The sequence below is a fragment of the Ambystoma mexicanum genome, chromosome 5q (genome assembly GCF_040938575.1).
Source record: "Ambystoma mexicanum isolate Mex_15411 chromosome 5q, UKY_AmexF1_1, whole genome shotgun sequence".
Taxonomy (NCBI): Eukaryota; Metazoa; Chordata; class Amphibia; order Caudata; family Ambystomatidae; genus Ambystoma; species Ambystoma mexicanum.
This window is the reverse complement of record NC_090933.1, coordinates 42658321-42679874: the sequence shown is the minus strand read 5'-3', so window position 1 is coordinate 42679874 and position 21554 is coordinate 42658321. Positions and strand designations below refer to the sequence as shown.

Below are 21554 nucleotides of genomic sequence, written 5' to 3'. Positions count from 1 at the left end.
TGGTCTGGCGCAGTACAAAAGCATAAGAACATAACCATAGGTGCAGAATTCTTATAACCCCACTCCTGGGGTTCTTTGTTGTTGGGGACAAGAACATTTCATAACATACTGTCACCTGAGCAAGTAGAAAGGAGGGAAAGTCTGTGTAGGTTTTTTGGGCTTTCAAAATACTTGCGGAGTGAAGCAGAGTGTTTGTGGTGCGTTCATTCCGGAGGAACTGCAGCCACAAGTGTTTTCTACTTCTACTGACTGAAGGTGGCGTTTTCTGCTTAAAAACACTCAACAAACGCAGAGCGAAGCAGAGTGGCTGTGGTGTGCATTCTGGAGGAGCTGCAGCCACGAGTGTTTCTTCTACTGACTGAAGGTGGAGTTTTCTGCTTAAAAACACTCCACAAGCGCAGAGCGTAGCGGAGTGAAGCAGAGCGTTTGTGGTGTTCGTGGGGTGAGGCACATCAAGGGTAAGACCCATGGAGTCTCTGACACTACTGATATGTCAGGCCCTTTAACGCATCCGCCATCACAGTTGCAGCGGATAGATGCAGCGTTTACATGTACGAGCCTGCGGAAGAAAGTTCCAGTGCCCTGGGCGGCTCCTTCACATCCGCAGACTCGCCTCTATCAGACATTGCAACTCGGCAATCAACCAACGGAATGTTGTCCTTGAACACTTTGATGAGCAGCATTCTCATTCACTAAAATACAGTAGGACACAATCCCAAGAAGCTGTGATTCGCGGATCGAAATTAAACATGCAAAACACCTACTTGCTCGCGAGTCTCGACTCAGCCATGGCTCTGACTTCCGTTGCTGCCGCACACCATCAGGATCCTGGCAGCGTGTTTGCCGTGCCGCCGAAAGAACGGGCTGAGCCTCGTCTGCGAGTACGCAGGCGGGCGGTCTGAGAAGGTCGCTGATAGTTTGACTGAAATGGGCGAACAGATGCCTGGGAGAGACTTGGAGTTAGTCTTGGGAATGGGCACTGGTGTCTACATAGATGTAGAACGTTCCCTACCACCTCGTGATCCCAGGCTCATGAGCGATCACTTCCGCTCAGTAGTCCACCCCCTTCCTCCTCTCCTCCCCCCCACTCAGTGCCTTAACAACACGGCTACTTTGCAGCTACCAAAGTGAGAAGGAAATGGCCTCAAACTGGCCCAAACTGAAACTAACACCGACATATGATAAAACAGAAGAGGACGCCCCGAGTGAAACAAACTGCGCAACAGGCAAGTTGATGGTTGTGGAACGTGCCCATACTCAACCTGGCTGCATGCAGCCATCTATCCTCCACGATGAAGCTGAGGAAGCGCCGTCCGGAGAATCCACTTATGAAATTGCTAATGTATTGACACTAACAGAGTCAAAATGACGTCTTCCCTCAAGAATGTCAACACTTACCTCCAACTGGATCTAAACTAAACATTGATATAATAAAGGCAAATGGCCTCAAATCTTCAACAGACAAAGGTGATCCATTTCTAATTATGGAGGATTCGAACCACTCTAAGATTCGAAGAAGCTCGTTGGCTGTTGCAGATCAACTTCTGCGAGACTTGACGTTACTCAATGAAAAAGTGCAGAATGGAGGAGGCATTGAAAACCAAATGGCCGCGAGAAGTGCTGATAATATAATGCGAAACAATCCAAGCCTCCAAAAGTATAACTGACTATATTAACCCGGGACAGTTCCCAATAGAGCAGATCGGGTTCCCTAGCGGTGCAACCAAACGGAGGCGTTTGGACCGTAGTGCCCAAAGAGACCTACTGTCCTCCCAAAAAAGATTGCATTACAACCATCAAAATGGTTGTGATAGAGTAGATGATACGAATTTAGGTTTGATTAACACTACCTATAACGGAGAAATGGAAAGAGATTCATCGTCCGATGATAACTCGTCTGACTCCTCAATTATTGAAAGAGCCTTCCCGAAGGTCAGAACAATAACTTGTGGGAAATCGCTTCCATCAAAACATGTCCCCCACTCTACAAGCTCTCTAGCCGATACGATCTGTGCGGAAATGATACCTAAAATAACATCTGCCATTACAATAGTAACTGCACCGTATACAAAAATGTATGAGCAACTTAACGATAACTATAAGAGATCAAAATATGTTAATTGATCTACTAAATACAAAAATGGTGAACATTGAAATAGAAAATGTGAGAAATGAAACTCCAGACGCACAATGATCTGCAAGCACTGGAAAAAGCAAATGACCGTCTAAAGGAGCAACTGCGCTGTACCGCAGACTATAAAACTGCTGGCCGAGGTCGCAAGAGAAGCTGTCAATTCTCAAAAAAAAAAATCTAGATAACATAATCAGAGCGACAGGCTCTGACTGTCCTGGAAAAAACGCAAGTCATGGCAGTGCTAGAAGTGAACGGTTATGCATGTGCCTGAGGGAAAGAGATGGTGCCCGAGCCACCAGCAGTGTGAAGGAGCAGGAAAGACTCCTTTATGATCCCTGGAAATGTGGAGCTAGCAACTTCATCAGGAATCAACAGAGATCAGGTCGTCCAACTTGGAGTCACAAAGCCATGGACCACTACTCCCGGCACTAAAAGGTGTAAACACAACCACAGATAGTGAGTTTGTTTATGCGCCAAGACCTCAAGAGAAGAGTGTTGTACCAACAACTGACATCAACTCCGAAGATACCCCTCCTAAGGAAATCGCAGTGGATAGTAATGTCACTGAGAACACGCCCATAGAGGAACTGCCGTCAACGTTCGCCAAAGCCATCTTAACACCAGAAACTGCGGCTGAAAAGAGTTCAACATCCTACCCAATATTTGAGAAAAAAAATATCAACTCCCGCTCAGGCCGCAGCAAGATTTTCAACATAAACAAGGGAAGTGCAAAAAGAAAACTAAAAACCTAACTTGTATGAAACGAGAAAATGGGAATGGATCGCTGACATTTTTGAGGAATCTAAAATTGCTAAATCTTATCGTGCACACAGCAGGGCCTACAAGCAGACCAATTATAACTGCCAGTACAGAGATCCTGAAAAGTGACCAAACTATAAATGAAAAAGAGAGAAGTCTGAATGCAGATAATGACGACGAAACAATTGACAAATTGATTAATATATCGACTTATGAGAAGTGACGAGGAACAAAGTGCACCGGAAGCAAGGATGGACGTCCTGGTAGAACCCCAAGAGTGTCCGGCAGGTCAGAATAATGAAGATTCGACGGTGAGTCCCAATCAAACGCAGTTGAGGAATACAAAAACCTATCCACAAAGAACGTTTGAAATGGAGGCCTCTGCTGAGCCTAAAAAGGGCAAACAAATAAGCGATAATTACACAAAGCTAGAAGCCTCCACAAAATTCATGACCATGGAAGATGAGAGAAAAGATGCGCAACAAAAAGCTACAAGGGTGAGAACTCTGATTGTCAGTGATGAAATAACGACTTGTGATAACGGAGTCGAACCTGAGTCTGAAAGAATTCTTAAACCTCTTACAGAATCAATCCAACACTTCCAGGAATTTTCAGAAAACGTCTGACCTGAGCTGGAGAGGTGACTCGCGAACATCAAATCAGTAAAAAAAAAAAATCAAGAAAAGAACCATGAAAAAAGGACAGCCTCCAACTATTGTATTATGTTGGAGAGAAGCTACCACTCTTAAGATGGCTTAATTCTAAACCGGAATAATGTGATTGGACTATTTCATCACATCACTCAACTGAGATCAGTAGCATCAAAAGATATAAACTGTGGAATTCCTAAACTAAACACAGATCGTGTTCTACTGCACATCCACGCTGGAGCCATCAAGGACCAGATGCTTGAAGGTGCAACAGTCTTGAATCAGCTGGGTTTCAAAGTTGCTGAAATACCAATGGACACAGTGCAGGCGTCGGGTTCATCAAACTCTGATGAAAGAGATCTAGATGGCATGTGTGCGACCGGCAGGGAGTTAAAAAAGGCATCACTAAAAGACAAACTATTAACACATGCAGAGACTCACCTCGATGGGCGATCTAGGTCCCTTGACGAAAGCGAACTGGAAGATGAACCAACCTCCGTACCGAAAAGACCAATAAAAATCACAATTCCTCTTGACAATAACGAGAACATCAATATGAGAGAAACGACAAAGCATGGAGTCAGTCAGTCACCTGAAAATTGGCTCTTGGAACACAAGGGGACACTTCCATCTTTTTCAAGACCAACCTAAGGATCTAATTGACATGAATATCCTGTGTCTACAGGAAACATGGCTGTCAATAACACCTATTGCAGCGGATTACGAAATAGCAATGAATCCAGCCATTAAACCAAACCAGGGTCGTCCAATGTCTGGGATGATTACCTTAGTTAAAAAACGAAGCAGACTCCAAATCATAGATACATGTAATAAATCCCCATATATTAAAATATCAATTATAGCCCTGGACACGAGTCAAGTGGGACATGATCAAAGGCTGCACATAATAAACATCTGTTGGCAGCATAAAGCTACTAGGACTTGGGTGTTTACTGATTGGCTATGTGAGATCATAGATGAAATAATGTCAACGGTCGAGAGACCAAATATTTTATGTGGTGGCTGGAACCTGGATTTTGTGAATACGACCCTTAGATTGAATGATAACAAAAAGGCGAACCAAAGAAGTCTGCAAGGTAACCTAGTGATGTCAGCTCACTGGCAAAGTGAAATGCGCATGAGAGAATTAAGAATGCTAAACAGGAATATCTCTGGTGACATCCCAGCACAACCAACCTGGAATCGTGATAAACACTGTGTCCTGGATTACTTTTTCGCTTCAAGCTGGATTGCTGATAATATAACATCATTAAAGGTAATCGAGATGACACAGAGCGATCACAATTTGGTAAGCATCCTGATGAGAAATCCTACTCACCCAAACATCAAAGAAGTGTTTGCCTACGGCGTTGAAGTGGAACCGGGACGGAACAGATTGAGGCTAAATGGTAAAAGAATATCTAACATCACAGAGTGTCGAAGAAAACCACGACATGAATTCTACCCCATTGCTAGATCAATATAAAGAAATCTGGGCAAATAACGGAAAACATTTTAGACCTCTACACAGTTTCGACCCCGAAATTGTAAGTAAGAAGCACAAGCTACGCTGAAATATCCAAGCATTGAAATATCAGAACAATGTTTCCAAAAAAGATGAGATAAAAAAAAATTGAAAGCGAAATGCAACAATTGGATAAGATCTCACAAGGCGATTATGTACCAAAAAGACACTGAGGCCATGCAACAAAGCATGTCTAACAAAACCTCGAAATAATTTTTGGCCATAATAAACACTGAAGCACAACAACAAGCCCTAACCAGCGTTATGGTCAGCGAAGTACAATTGATTCAACACTACACGGATCTATTTAATAAACATGGCATGCACGCTCAAGAAAACTTTGAGGAAGTTCCATGGAACATCACTATAACAAGACAAGACATTGTTGAGAACATCAAAAGATTGAACTCCTCAAGGGCCCCTGGTCCGGATGGCCTGACGAATTGCATATTAAAACAAAATCCTGAAGAGTGGCAACCTTTTGCGAAGCTCTGTTTAAGATCGTGCTGAGCGAAAAGAGAATACCGACATCCTGGAAGAACGCAGTCATAGTCCCTATCTTTAAAAAAGGAATACGCTGTGAACCTAGGAACTACAGACCGATTGCTTTACTGGATGTAGTTGGAAACATTTTTGCTACCCAGCTGCAAATGCAGCTAACAGCATGGATCAAGGAGTCCCGCACCTATGACGTCAGACAAACAGGGTTCATAAAGGGTGTAGGATGCAGCTTGAACCTACGTACAGTTAACATACTTAAAATGGAGGCATTTTAAAAAAAGAGAAACCATATATTTAGCATTTGTGGATCTAGCCCATGCCTTCGACGCAGTAGACCGAAATCTGCTGTGGAAGAAACTAAGGGAGCGAAAATGTCCTGAAGGACTCATTCGTGCAATAAGAACTATATTCTAACACCAACATAAAAATCTGCCTTGATCGCTATGGCACCCTGTCTAAGCCAATAAACACAGAACAAAGTGTAAAACAGGGCTGCCCCCTAGGTGCGGACCTGTTTAACTTTTTTACCTCAGTTGTGGGCAACGTACTGAGAGAAGTTAAATCCTTTCCTCCTTAATGGAAATCTGATTGATTGGATGCTATATGCTAATGATATAGTTCTTAGATCGAACACAGATAGGCTTGCAACGAAAACTGACTGCCTTGCAAGAGTACATTGACAAAAATGGTCTTGAAATCAACATCTGAGATTCTGGAACTGAAGAACCTATGTGGCCAAAAAAGAACACTGAAAGAAAAATTCCAATGGAAAATCGGCAGCGAGAATGTGAGGAGAGTGAGTCAGACAAGATATCTCGGTGTGATAAGCTCAAGTATCAACGACGACCCCATGGCAAAAGTTATCAAATCCAAAAGTAAACATCTTACCACTCGGGGTGTAATGATGAACAATAAATATGGGAAATTTAGCTTAAAGCCAGTTATTGACTTCTATAAAAGTAAGATGGTTCCGGCGCTAATTCTTGGAGCCGAGGTCTCGTTTGGATGTTCATCCAAGGTATGGGAGGCGTGTGAACACACCTTTTGGAAAAAGATCCTACACCTCCCAAACGGAACCCCGAATGCGTGTATGAGGTTTGAGTTGAGTCTGATGTCAATAACAGCTAGTCATGTGTTATTCGCTCTCCTTATATAGAAAATTGTATGGCATAGATAACATACCGCAGTTCCAGATATTGAAAAAATCCCATGATAACGATGTACGAACAATACAAGGGATGTGCGAGAAGAGCTGTACGGACCTGATTCAAACGCTAAATACAACAAAATAAATGGTATGGTCCAACCCGAACGAGGTTAAGAAAAAACTCTGGCAATGGTACAGCAAAGAAGCCTCCACAAATGTATGCAGCTGGTAGCTCCTGAAGCGAAAGCGTATAATACTCTGGCTAAGTACTTGGCTGAATTCCCGAACAAGAGCCTACGCGACCTCTTTTTGAGATTCAGTTTGAATCAACTCGAAACAAAAGAAATTCTAAAACGAAGAAAAAAAACTTATGGGACTGACATCACTTGAGGCTTTGTAAAACCACAGAAGAAAATCTAAAACATTTGGTGCTATTTTGTCCCGCTCTATGGGACTTGCGAACAACATTACTGGGCTCAGAAATTGAGAAAATATCTACTTGGTGTGGTGACCAATGGTGGGCTGTCATCTTTGAGGCCTCAAACAACAAACTAACATTTGCCCTGATTTATTTCCTGAAACAAATGTTGATAATATTGCAGACCGAGGGTCTTGCTTCTGGCCCAAACCACAAATGGTCTTGATAGCGCCACCTGAGGACTTGGGTACAGTCATCTACACTTTTGACATCATTTCTGTATTAGCTGCATAGAGAACTTTAGACCTAATTTAAATAACTTGAGGAAAGTTTACAGTTGAAAACTGTTCTGCTGGCAGAGTGAACAGAATCCTAACAATTGATTTGTTCTGTATTCTTGTTTGCGCTCTTCTTTTTCTTTTTAAAAGTTTGTAATAAACTGTATAAAAAAATAAAAATAAATACTTGCTTTGAAATATTGTGTACCTGGGATCATCCGGGCCATCAAGTGTATGTTGTAGATTCAGCTACATGTCTCTAGCAACTGTGTTGGTTGCATTGTGGTTAAAGAGTTATTTTGTCAGAGTGGGTAAGGTAGTCAAAGGTCTCCATATTTCAAAATTGCAATCAGTCTCCTCTAATATTGAAATGCCACTTTAACTGCAGTTGCCCATTAAAATGCAGGAAATTGAAATCTGATCTTGGGCAGCTTTTGGAACGATATTCTTTATGCTGCTTTCCTCCCACAGACTTCTACGGGACACCCTATCTTTTTACTATGGTCTGCTGTATGACCTGACTTTTTGGAGGCAAGTAAAGACCTCTGCTTTACCTCCCTTGCTTTTAGCTAACTGTTTTGGGAACCTGATCAGTACTGGGAGACCCTAGCTTTCTTATTGTAATTTGTGGTAAATCGGACATAGGAGACCGACTACATGACATTGTTGAACGAGTGACTTTATTAACCAACTTAAACCCTGTTCTAGGCCCTATTCCTACAATGAATTTCCTAAGCTAGAAAGCAATAAACAGATGCTCACCAGGACCTCTTACAAAATTAAACTGTCTCCTGTAAAAAGCAATGCTAACCTATCTCTGCGCTACCACTGTATCAAAATGAAAGCAAGATTAAGTCTCAGCTTAGTCTAAGGGTTAAATGATTAGTGGTGGCTGGTTTTCTGGCCCCCACCAACAGTGGTTCTTGGCCTCATAGTTAATTCACAACAAAGGTCTAGTTCAAAAAAAGAGAAGATAAGTCTCTTGACTTGGAATAATACAATGTCTTTGTCAGATATCCCAAAAAGTGTCAATTACCCCTCCTTTGGTATTGTATTCACTTGTTGCAGGTTAACTGAGGATGGGAACAAAATACATAAAGTTCTGTCTCTTGTATTAGAGTATTGTACCACTTTGTTGTGGTAGGTAGGCTGTGGACATGTCCCACCCAGCCTGTTTCCAGTCTTTCGTTACCTCGCAGGATTCCTAATAACTCCGCCCCTAATATTCCTGTGGATCTGCACCTTCGTTTCCTCTTTGTAATGCGCGGTCGGCCTTTTTGGTTTCCCTTTTCCCCCATTCAGGAATTCAGCGTTCTGCATCCGTATGCCAGTACTTTGGGATGTTTCTCTGCTTGCTTCTTGCCTCAGTGGCCCCGCCAGCTTGGGGTCCCCACCTGCATCATGGTGGCAGCATACCTCCCGGTGCCCTCTGTTTCCGCCCACCACATCCTTGGTGAGGTCCTTCTCTCTCTGACACATTTTTAAAAAAAATAGAAAATTGCCCCCATCAGCTGACTTCATCCTGGCTTTAACTTCCTCACAGGAGTAAGTCCATTGCTCATCAATCTTCATCAGGTGATACTGAGTGCAGGTAAATAACCAAGCAATTCACCTTAAAGGGGCCCTGTACATTGGTAAAGCTTTCAATGTTTATTGGTTATATCGGAATTGATGAAAGGGAAGCGAGGTGGGATGGAGCCCTGATTTGCGTATTTGTTCCCCACAGGAGGGGGCGGACACCCCCAGTGAGATCCCGCATGCCCTGACCCCTAGGGAGGGTATTGCATAACAGGCTTACCTCCCTAGTCCCAAAGTGGGCGGCTCCCACTTGGAGAGAAGGGATGAATTCCATGGATCCATCACTGTTTTCAAAGCTGCACACAATACGCTAAAGTGAAGTGGGTTTAGGACACTTCATATCTTTAACTGTTTCTTTTGCAACTTTGTGGTTACAAGCACAGTTTGTCCAGGGTGTGCTAGTGGCTATTTTGCTACCTTGTCTTTGACTTTTTACTTGTGCGCTTTTGCATTTTACCACATAATGCCATTTTTTTCCGCTGTATACTCTAAAATGGCTATGCCACAAGATTTTTGCCTGCACTTTTGCCATTTTGGGCATTAGCCTTCTTTCTGCCCTTCTGGGTCCCGGGGGAGAGTGGCGTCTGTGTTTGTGGCTGGCTCTGGCTGAATCCAGTCCACATCTGAGCAGTTTCTGTTGTTGGGCAAATGTGTTGGCCAGAAGTGGCCATGATTGGACAGCCCCTGCCAATTTGGCAGATGCAGAACTTTACTATTGGTGGACATGGGGGCAACTCCAGTCCAATTCCTGGATAAAACTAGATCTCTTGCAGCCATTCCACAGATCATTGTTGCAGCCAAGACTGCTACAAAGAAGTGCAGCCCAGACGACCATTGCAGATGATCAGCATTGTCTCCAGTCAAGACCCGGTGAAGACCTGCTCATCTCTCCTGATCTCTAGAAGGATTGCCTGTCTGTCGCCACCTGACAATGGTGATTACCGCTGCAAACCAACCATCTTCATTGTGTCCCTGAAGTCTTCTGGAGGCCTTCGAGGGACATTGACTCGACGCAGGGCACCCTCTGCCGGAAAAATTTCCAAAGCAGCCGAAGCTGGACATTACATGTCAAAGATGAGGAATATGTTGGAGGATACAATCCATTCGAAAGAACGTTGCCAGGGGTAAGTAACTCGTTCTTCTCTCCGACCACCCATCCTAGGTGGTACTCAAAGCCTTTCTTGTGACTATAGCTCTTTTAACCTGTGGCGTACCCCAGGTATCAAAACTATCCCCTGGTTCTTCGTCTATATGGCTGCCCTGGCACGTGTGATTGCCCTCCTAACTTCCAGTGTTAAACTGATGACACGCCACTACCTTTCAGGCTACTCTCAGCCGCCGCCTCCTCCTCGATCATATCTGACGATCTGTCCACTATTCAGTCATGGTGTGCTGGAAACAACCTCTACCTCAACGCCAGTAAGACTGAGATCGTTCACATTGGGACCCCTGCGCCTGCACCCACCTGTGAGGCTAAAAACCTTGGGGTCATTTCGACTCCACTCTCTCCTTCTCGGCTCACATTTCTGACATCTCTAAAAAGTCTAAATATCGGCTACACCTCCTCAGAGGTACTCTACCTATTCTCACTTTCCCCCCAGTGGCTCACTGTCTTCAGAGCCCTGTTTCTCTCTAGGCTGGACTATTGCAACAGTCTCTTCCTCAAACTCCCTTCTGCCCTGTGACCTCTGCAACTCACCCAGAAAAGAACCACAAGACTAATCATTGCCGAGACTGCATCTCGCGAGCGCTGAAATCCCTTCACTGGCTCCCTGTGGCTGCAAGGATCAAGTTAAAGACCGTCTGCATTGTCCACAAGGCTTTCTGGGGCCTGGGACCTACCTAACTGCAACGCTGCCTACTTAAATACTGTCCCTCACGATCCTTCCGCTCATCTTCCTAGTCAGAATTATTATTATTAAAATTATCTACCTCCAACCTTCGGCAAGTGAGCCGGTTCTCCAAGCAGAAATTTGGAAGGAGATCCTCCTCTTTGGAATAGCCTCTCTGCCACCTCCATCTTGAGCCTGATCTTTAGTTCCGGAAACGCAAGACCTTCCTTTTCTTCTTTTCCGTCTCTCTCCCTTGCTAACCTAGCTATCTACTTTCCCCTCTCTCCCTCCTTCCCCCTAACAGCTTGCTGACTGGCCACCTGGTGTACCTCAGTCTGTCACCGGTCCTGGGCACCGCGCCTGTCTTTTCTTGCACCTGCCTCAGGGCCCTACACCCCACCCACCTTCACTGCACTTGAGGATAACCCAAGAGAGTGGCTCTCTACTCTTACCCCAGTCTCCACCAACCGTGTACACTTGGACCTCCCCCTCCCTGTCACCGTCTGTGCACTTGCACGATCTGAATACACTGTGCCTGAAGATTGTCTGTCTGTTCTCCCTTGTCTTCACCCCTATTTGCACTGGTAAAACTGCAGAATCGTCGTCGGTCCTATTTGCTGTGTCTCAACTTGATAAATGTATTATACGCACTTACTCTACCTGTGCAGACAATTATCGTCTCAGAATTTTCCCCACGTGCCCACACTCCTTGAGCGCTTTGATAAGCGCTATATAAATAAACTATACCATGCACCACCGTAGAGGTGTAAGAGCGTAAATCCTAACCCCATATCTACCTTGTCTGCCGAACATAGGCGGTGGTATGGTCACGGACCACCCGCATGGGCTTCCCCTAGAGTGGTGGGATTGGGAAAGAAACTTGTAAGCAGTTTACATATTGCTTTATTCAACTTCTGGAACCTTTATCACAACTGTTGTCTTTGGCAAATCTTGCTCAATAATCGCATAGTAAACTATACTGAAAAGTACATATTGTGGAACGTGTGACTTTTGAGATTTATTCCCCAGTTCTTAGCAGGCTTGGACAACTGGGGACCTTGTCTTAGGTTTATTTGGGAGTGTGCTACCTAATTTACTTACCAATCCACACTGGTTCTTAATTACTGTTTTCTCTATTTTCTCACTGACTTTGCCACAGTTATTTACAGTGTTGCTCTGGACTATGCTAACTGTTGCTAACCAGTTAGCCATGAAAACCATAACCAGCGATTACATTGCAGGAAAGAATAGGCACAATAAATGACTGACCAGTATGTAATCGCAGATATTCTGGATTAAAAGTGAGATGGAAGATTTGTTTGTAGGCCTCATTTTGGAAATCTTTCTCAAGCCTTGCTTGAAAGTCCTAGCTATTTTCCTTCCCAGGCAGTACCAAAATGCACCCACAAATCAGCTTCAAAGAAAATGTGCACCTTACGTTTGAGAAACACGTGCTTGATCATGGTCTTCCTGTTGGTCAGAGTTGGAGTACATTGACTGTACTAATGTGTATGATGAAGTTTGAGCCCGTGAACCTAGAATATTTCACCTTTAAAAAATGTTTTTAAAAAATGGTGTATTCTTTGGTGGTGTGTAAAAGGCAGTTTGGTTTACAAGTGTGTTCACATTAATGACGATTATCATTTTTATCGCGCACAGAACCAAAATAATTATTCTGGCTTTAACATACTGTTGACTTACAATTAAATGGTACTTGTTTACTTGTACTCCAAAGGATTGAAGTGCGAGTCTACTTGGGCGGGAATGAAACATGTGACATAGGTTATAAAACTCTCTCCAGGATGTTCTGAAACCCAATGAGCTGGCTTACCTACTTATTTGGGATCTTGATGCTCCTTTGTTGATCTTGTGAATTTAGCTAACTCACTCCACGTAGTTTAAATAATATTGTTTTCTGTTCATTTCTGTTGTAGGAAGTTGCTTCGAATCTTCTCCCACTTAGCTCAGATAGTGGGGCATTTGCTGCTCCAAGGTGGTTCCTATGTGCTTCGATGGACAGGCGAATATGACGAAGATTACATGCTTTCAAAGCCAACGACGACTCAATAATGTGACCACATAGGTCATTTTAATGACGATAGTGGGCACTTCACAAACGTTCCCGTCCATTTAAAATGTTTACATCATTCAGGACATTTAAATGTTCTCAACAACATAGCGAAGGACAAATTACATTAGGATTTTTTGTAATTTATTACATGTATTTAACATTTTCCAGTGCATTTTTTTTTGTTTTTACTAAAATATACTTTTTTAAACTATGAATATATATGTGAATTATGCTCATGGTTCACTTGCAATGTTCAATATGCCGAAATAAATGTCAACTTTATACATGTTTTCTCTTCACATGTGCGTGCATGCAGAGAAATGAATCATGTGAATTGTCTCAATACGTTTTTATTGCTTAATGATCCATTGATCTTTTTTCAAAGTACAATGTTCCTGCTCTCGTCTACTCTCTATGAAATAATTGCCCATTTCTAGAATTGTAGATCACCTCTTTGGGTGATGCAGCTGGGGAATGGAGGTGGACAGGCTTGGTTTTAACAGCCGTGGAAAATGTACTGCAGCGCAGAAAAACTGCACCTTTGTAAGTTGTCGCAGTTTAGATTTGCGAGCAAAAAAAAGGACATGGATTTGACCTGGGTTATGTGATTTGTGAAGTAGCAATTTGTAGCTTCTCTACTATTCGCAACCTTGGACCACCTGCAAATATGCTGCAAGATCTCGCCACTTGTGGAATGAACAGGCATGTCTGCTATCGGAGAGATGTTTTCCCACAAATCATGCTTACTTAAACTAGACTGAACCTTATCTGTGTTGTGATGCTGGTCATTTAATTTGTAGCATCAACTTGCTGCTGATCAAAAGCAGACAAGTGACCTGTATAACACATTTCATGGTGTCCGCTTTTTTATTTTCTCAGCACATCCCCTGTACTGTAACACTTGTGTTGTAAGAAGTGTGAATTGCATTAGTTCATTAATTTTTACCACATTACTTTAAACAATTTAGAATATAGGTTACATCAGACAAATCAGCCTTCGATTGTTACTGGCAGTTTATGGAAGAGGTGGTACTGGGCATTAAGTTACAGTAAGAGTATCACTTTAATTCCAAAATGATACATTAAAATGTAATCTTTGTTAAGGTGGTCATTGCAAGAGCTGTTAAGGAGGGTGTGGGGGAGAACTGAGATGGGTAGGCCTTTTGAGATAAATGAGGGGTATCTGTGCCCTATATGGAAGCTGTTCCATGTAGTTTCAGATCTTAATCAATGGTGGTCCAGTGGAAGGGTACTTGTAGGGAAATATACCTGCTTAAAGTATGCAGGTTTTTTTGGAGTGGTGAAGTTATGTTGGATATTGGAAAGGGGCAGTCCTGGGTGTAGGAGATTAGAGATGACATCACTAAATAGGGGGATGGTAAGACCATGAACCGAGTACTACAACAAGTCTCAAGAATGTAGTGCGCTTCTTTGCTCATTTTAGTCACAGGTATATAGCACCCAGCTCAATATGTGTAATCCAGTGAGGATGGCAGGCCCACTACTTTCTGATCCAGGAGTATAGTGCACCAGTTTACTCCCATTTAGTATAGGCTATGGTGCTCTTCTCAATCCCAATAAGGGACATGCTGCCCTCCTTACTTTTAGTAACAGGTATGGTGGCCTTTTCACTCTCAAGAAAGGGATATGGTGAGTGTCCCACTCCCAATAAGGACTATGGTGTCCTTATCTCAAGCAAACCGTGTCTTCTGTTTCAGGCAACTAAGTGGATTAGGTCCTAGTGTCACTCCTCAGTCTGAGACAGCTGCAAGGAAAGCCCCGCATAATGACAGATGGCCTCAGACCTTTCTCCCTTCTTTTATTATTCTTTTGCAAAGTCACCAACTGGTCCATTCCAAACTGCATAGAAGGAGAAAACGCATTGGTACAGAAAAGAGGATTACAGAAAAACTGGGGTGGGAGGGGGGGGGGGTAGGTATGGGTAGTGTGGTATAGCCCTGATTGTTGTTAAGAGTACAAACCATATTCCTGTATATTAAATCTACTTCATTAAAAAAAACTGAAAAAGGAGGTAGTAGATGGTCTCCGAGTTCTGGGAATGATGACCAGGGGGTGGGTGTTGTGCCGTTATGCAAAATCAGGTTGGGGGATGTTCAGACCTTTTTAAGAAAATAAGGGCTAATACCATTCAAAGATGGCGGGCGCTACCAGAAAATGAAGTAAGTTGTTCAGGGACTTCTGGGGCGATGGTAGGAGATGCTTGAAATAGAGAAAGTTCTTATTTTGATTACGGTTTTGTGCCCTGGCTTCCTTACCCTTTCTCTCTAGGCTTGCAAGTCCTTTTCCCTCCCCATGCTCCTCTCCTCTAGCCCATCTCTCCCTCTGTCGCTTGCTACTTCCCTCTTGCTAGTCCACCACCTCTCTCTGTGTCCCATTATGATCACATCACTTGTGTACCCATCCTGTGACTCTTGCCTCAGTCTACTCTGATAACTTGCAGGCTCCCGCAGTATCTTTTTTTTTATATTATTTTTTTTTGGTCTAACTTTGAATCTCTGCTCATCCTATTGAGGTTTTTCCTCCAGCGCTTTGTCATTTTTTGTAAACATACATGCAGAACCATAACCTAAAGAGCACATTTATACATCACTCGCGCAGCTCACCTTTGCCAGTTGGTGCATTGTAGCATAAGAATAAGGCACTATCTAGACCTCTAAGCTGTCCTCAAGAAAAACTACATGAAGCTTGCATGATTCTGAAGTAAAATATATGTTAACATATGATAACCACACATTTGGCTTTGGTTATGTCAGAGAGCAAGTACATTACATTCCAACTTGTAACATGCAGATAGTGCTGCTTCCTTGGGCGAGTGAGACTGTTGGTTTCTGTTTGTTGAACATTGCAGTGCAGGGCAGAATTAGCATAGTATCGGTTATTCGGGACAAAGCTCTACAATGGGGGCTGTGGAGTAGCTGCCAACAAGTCAAGATTGCCAAGTAGCTGGCCTTTGGGCTTTTTCTAAAGCTCAAATTGTTCTCTAGTGCATGAAGATACGAAGATCGGTATCGGAAAAATAAGGCCCTTCAACAGAGCGTTTTTTTTAAAAGATGAAGACAAAACGGCGTACAAAAAATACGTAGAGGTTGAATATTTACGTTTTTCCTTCAAAAGGGTGGAGGCGCGTCCCTAAATGGCATGATGAGTAATGCAGAGGACCTGAAACTCTATTTTCTGCGTCGTCAACCAGCATAGGCAAACAGCCAGGGTTAATGAGATGCCTTCGCCTCAGGTGCAGTAAGATCCAAGAAGCAGAATTATGCAGATGTTAATCTTTTGGTTAGTGAGGCATGCCAAAACAAATATTTGCATAATATTTTTTTTATATTCTCACTGCCAAATCAGCTTGTGCTTGAAGAGAAAATGTTGGAGAAGAAAATATTTTCAATAGACTGAACGCAAAAAGCTTGCTTTGGTCACTGTTGACACTTGTGGGGATCAGGGGCTTAGTGAAAGAGATGCATCTTCTGACTTTCGAAACTGTCACGGCTCTTTTGTGCATCTTTGACTAACTCTGTAAGCATAATAAATGGCCGACGTGCAGTGTGACAGGTTGAGGTGCGTCAATCGGGCCCTGGCAAACCAAAGAGGGCAGAGGCCTATTCCTACTTGACTTCATCTATCCCTACTATCCACAGGTTACTTACACTGCTTATAATTTACTTTAACCGTCATCTCATTGTAGGCTTTAAAGCTCCAGGCAGTCTCCACCTCTTAATACCACCAGATCTGTTTTCAACCGCCTCCATCCATGCTTCGAAATAGATCACCTTCCCAGACAGGGGAGCCAGAGATTTCTTTATCTTGCTCACACCCTTGGTGACTTTAGTAAGCAGAGAGTGAATTTTCAGTGGCATTGGGGCCTCCTGGACTATTTCAGCCCCTGGGATTATTAGAAGCTGTTTAGACTTTTTAGGAACAGAGTGCTGGGCTGCAGAACCACCTTCTTCAAATTGTTGCTAATTTCTCCACCTAGAGGGGTACCAGCTGGCAAAGCCTCGCACTCAAATCTAAGTGTCGAGGGGGCAGAGGAGGAGCTCATAGCTTCAGCTGTTACACTCTCGCCAGACAGTCTAGATTCCGCCTCTGTCCAAGGAAGACATTTTTTGAAAATGGCAGACCAGAAAGATTTGAAAATGCTTCCTTTGTCAGTGAATCCTTATTTTCCAATCACCTCTAACTTGTTTTTTATTGCAGAGTGCTCTACACTTCTTGCTTGGAGTTTCTCCTTCTATGATGGCCATATAAACTGAGCAGCTGCACTTTCTATCCCTTCAGTGCAATAATCTAAACTGAATGCAATAGCCATGTTATAGGACACTACAACCTGTTTTTAAAAAGCAGGACAACCCACCTATTTCTCGCCTGTCTATACTGCTTTCAATTTAGAAAAGATGGCCAATTGGTTATTTGACATAAAACTATTTAGAGGGCTTTGAGTCGGTTCTACACCCGCTAACTTTTGTTTAAAGTATGCATTTCAGGAAAAATGGGTGAAAAGTCTTTGATTGTACATTTGGTTCTTTAGGGGAAACACATGAAAAACTCAAATAGACGTCCGGTCACCAACAGTACACAGAAGACTTTTGCCACACATTCTGTTACACTGGATGCAGTAAAAAAAAAGCCCGTCTTGCCAATATATGCCAGCACTGACATGCAGAACACATTTTTATGCTGCCAGTGCCCAAAATATTCCTTTACTTCGAATTGAAAAATATTTTTATGCAGGTTTTGTCAAGTATATGGCACTATAAAAACACGTCTTCATGCTGGCTGTGCCCGTTATAATGGGCATGGCATTGTAAAAATACATGTTCATGACTTGGGGGCGTGGCTTGGAGCTGCCGCGATTGGCATGTCTTCCTAGGAGCTCCTGCTCGGTGCGACGCACCTCGTGAAAAATAGCTTGATCCGCACCCCGTTTTCAGCTGCAAATCGAGGACACGCTGATGTCGCTGACTCCCGGTCCCTCTCCGTCGCTGGATTGCAGAGATGCGGACCGTTCTGCCAGCCGTAATGCACGCGGCCAAAAGATGGTGGCCGCCATTCCCCAGCCTGCATAGCAGCCTTGAGGGGTAGGGGGGTGCAGGCGTAACTAAGCAGCCCTCGCCGCCGGACCAGACCTACTCTCCCACCCGAAGTGCATCCAGCGCTCCTGAGTATGCCCTCCTCCTTCCTGCCTGCAGCGTTGCCCGTTGATCGCGGAGGTCTGGAGACCTGGTCGCCTCTGAAAGCGCAGCCTGCCCCGTCCTGAGCTCCAGCACTGGGGAGCCCGGCCGGAATCTGCGCGACACCTTTGGGGCTCATCCGAGCACCCTGCGCTCCTCCTCACCTCCGGCTCCAGCTCCAAGTCCTTGGAATTATCTACCGCCCATCCGCAGCGAGTGAGCTGCTGCCGGCACTCCAGCTGAGCAGCTCGGAGGAGCGGGCCGTACCGCAGTGAACCCAGTGCAAAGGCGGACCCTCCCTCTGATCATCGCGGGTCTGGCGATTGCCCATCCTGCACTCCGGGGTCCTCGGAGACAATGGCGGACCCTGTCCTGCAAATAGGAGCGCTTCCACTCCCCATTGTCTTCTGCCGTGTGGACCCGCTGGCCCCCACATCTCTGGATCCGGGCTCACCGTGCCCTGCGGTCATTTGTCTGCGGCCACCCGGAGGGGTGGAGGCCCGTGTGGCGCCAGCCAAGTGAGGTGAGGAGACGGGGGGTGAGGGGGGCTGCATGATGGCCTGCTGGGAATCCTGGCTAGTCTCCCATGCCGGCCCTGGTCCCTCCCCTTCTCATAAATAAAGCTGCTACCACCACCCACCTGGACAGTCGCAACAGGGGAGCCTGGTACCCCCCCCCCTTTTCCTCCCACGGGCTCTTACCCGCGGCCACTCTACGCTCCTCAAGAGGGGCTAATGCAGCTTTACCCACCAAGGGACCTTGCATGACACATCAGCCCACCTATCAAGGATGGCACTCTGTCAAGAGTGGCACAGGGCACCCAGGTAGGTTTAGGGTGACTGCTGATTTAAGATGACAGATGAGCACAAACAGCAGGAAGCTCAACAAGAAAGAATAGGCAACAGCAGCTGTGAACAAAAAGGGGCAGGAAATACAAAGTTACAAACAAACTGGATTCCCTCTTGGGATGTATGCAGAAATGGGAAAAGAGTGTTCCACTGACTTTTGGAAACTCCAGCCTTCTGCACAGATTGCTATTACAGGGGCCCACTCTGCATGCAGTGGGTGTCTGTACAACACTGAAAACGCGACCAGGGAAGGGGCAGAGATTGCCTGCCGGAAAACCAACAGTCAAGCTCTGTACAAAGTATTTACATAAGACACAAGAGAAGACAAGAACAGAAATATCCAGGGAAAAGGAAGTCAAAGAAAACAAGGTTAAGAACAGGATCCGGAAGAAAGAAAGGGCAGAAACCTAGTATCTGACTGTAGGGAATGGTGACCGGAATCGGTACACGGAGTAGAACAGTATAACTGAAATGGATAACCTAAGGGGAGGACAGAAGACTCGAGGAAGAAAATGACAGGGATCAAGAACAGGGGGAGCAAAAAATGAAGAGAACAAGGGAGTAGTAGCCAGAAAAACATGGGGGATGGGGGGGGGATGTAAACAAGGAAGCAGGGCTGCAGAAACGGATGGCACAAGGTTCAGGTAAACTGTAGTGGACTGCAGAGGACTGTAGTAGGCTGCAAGGCAGGGAGTCCAGAGGAGCAGGACTGAGAGCTGTATTAGGCTGAGCAAACTGTAGTGGACTGCAGAGTACTGTAGTAGGCTGCAAGGCAGGGAGTCTAGAGGAGCAGGACAGAGAGCTGTAGTAGGCTGAGGCAAACTGCAGAGGACTGTAGTAGGCTGCAAGGCAGGGAGTCTAGAGGAGCAGGACAGAGAGCTCTAGTAGGCTGAGGCAAACTGTAGTGGACTGCAGAGGACTGTAGTAGGCTGCAAAGCAGGGAGTCCAGGGGAGCAGGACAGAGAGCTGCAGTAGGCTGAGGCAAACTGTAGCGGACTGTAGTAGGCTGCAAGGCAGGGAGCCCAGAGGAGCAGGACAGCAAGGAGTGAGCCCCGAGGAACAGGGCAGCAAGGCAGTGAGCCCAGAGGAGCAGGGCAGCGAGGCAGGGAGCCCAGAGGACCAGGGCTGTAGGCAGAGGAGTGTAGCAGGCTGCAGGGCAGGGAGCCCAGAGGAGCCGGCAAAGGGCACTGGATCAGAAGCAGGAAAATGCAGGAACCGCATACAAATCGTGGCTCAAGGCAAAAAGGGGCTGGGAGAACTCTTGATGCAAGAGACTGAGCTCCTGCAGGCAGCTGCTTAAATACATCCCTGCTGTGTACTGAGGCAGGCTAATTGGCAGCACCTGGAGCAGCACACCTGAAGGCAATCTGCCTCCTCCCTCTCTGGCCCTGAGAAGGAGCACTGATCGCTAGGGCTTCTGGGGATTGTGGTTCCAATACTGATGAATGGGAATAGCCAGGAATTGATAACTGTAGCAAGGTGCATTATGGTACATGTAACTAGCTGAATTAAATAAGAAAGTACCAAAGTCGTGCAAATGGAAATTAAGGACCAAAGTGTGAAATGGGGGTTGTTCAAAGAGTATTATGAAGATAAATAAGTACCAAATAGTCCATGATGGTTGCCAATGTGTGCGCCAGCGGCACAGGAATGACACCACCCATGAATTCGGCGCAGTTCCTCCCGCTCTCTGGTCCTCTTGCCTCCGAACGTTTCCTCGCTCACTGGAGGGGTATCTGCAGCCCGAAGCCGACCGAAAGCGCAAGATCTGGCGACACCGGCCTCCAACCCCAAGGCCATAATCCTTGAGCCCGACGCTCCACCATCCAGCACATTCCTTTGCCAGGCTCAGCCCCGCACACCCTTGCAGATTGGGCCGGGGCCCAGAGAGTGGGACACCAGCACAGAAACCGGCAGACTCAATCTGGGGAGAGGCGCCAGAGACACTCCATATCCCACGCCGAGAAAGCGCCAAGCAGAAGCAAAATGGCAAAAAAGTGGGAAAACATCTAGGCAAACGGATATTGCCACCCTGATGAGCAGCACCCCGGCGGAAAAAATCCAAGAGGGGGGGGGGGGGCCACCGGAGAACCTAGCCCATAGCTCAACAGACCACAGCCCATCACAGATGGTCACAAAAGCTGACCTCCAGGAGTTGCTCTCCGCATTAACAAAAGAAATCCAGAAAAGCACAGAAGAGGTCACAAAAAAGATCAACTCCCTCGACAAGAGTAGTGGCCGTGGAAGACCGAACTGCTGAAATGGAGACTGAGATCTACGACTAAAGATTTGAGTGCGAGCAAGGCCGGGACAGGATCGCAGCCCTAAAAGCGAGGTGCGACCTCCTAGAAGCAAAGCAGGAGGATGCAGAGAACCGGTCCCGAAGGAATAATATCCGCTTGCGGGGAATTCCATCCTCAATCCCAGACCTGGATCTAAAGAGCTATGTCTTGGAATTGCTCAGATTTCATAATCACCCTTCCCGACAACTCACCACTGGAATTGGACCGAGTCCACAGAGTGTCCCCAAGGCAGGCATCGACTCTTCCTCTGAACGTTCTGGTGAGAGTCCACTTCTTTCAAGTTAAGGAGGAAATCATGCGGAAGGCAAGACAGTTGCA

The 21554-nt window shown here is 45.3% G+C and overlaps 1 protein-coding gene across 1 annotated transcript in view; it reads left to right on the top strand.

Annotated features, from left to right (window-relative positions):
* CIDEA (cell death inducing DFFA like effector a) overlaps positions 1-13177 on the top strand; it is a 468825-nt gene extending 455648 nt beyond the window's left edge. Inside the window, exon 5 of the mRNA XM_069620486.1 lies at positions 12757-13177. Coding sequence (XP_069476587.1) covers positions 12757-12892 — 136 coding nt within the window. The 3' untranslated portion in view covers positions 12893-13177. The remainder of the gene's footprint in view (positions 1-12756) is intronic.
* Positions 13178-21554: the final 8377 nt, after the last annotated feature.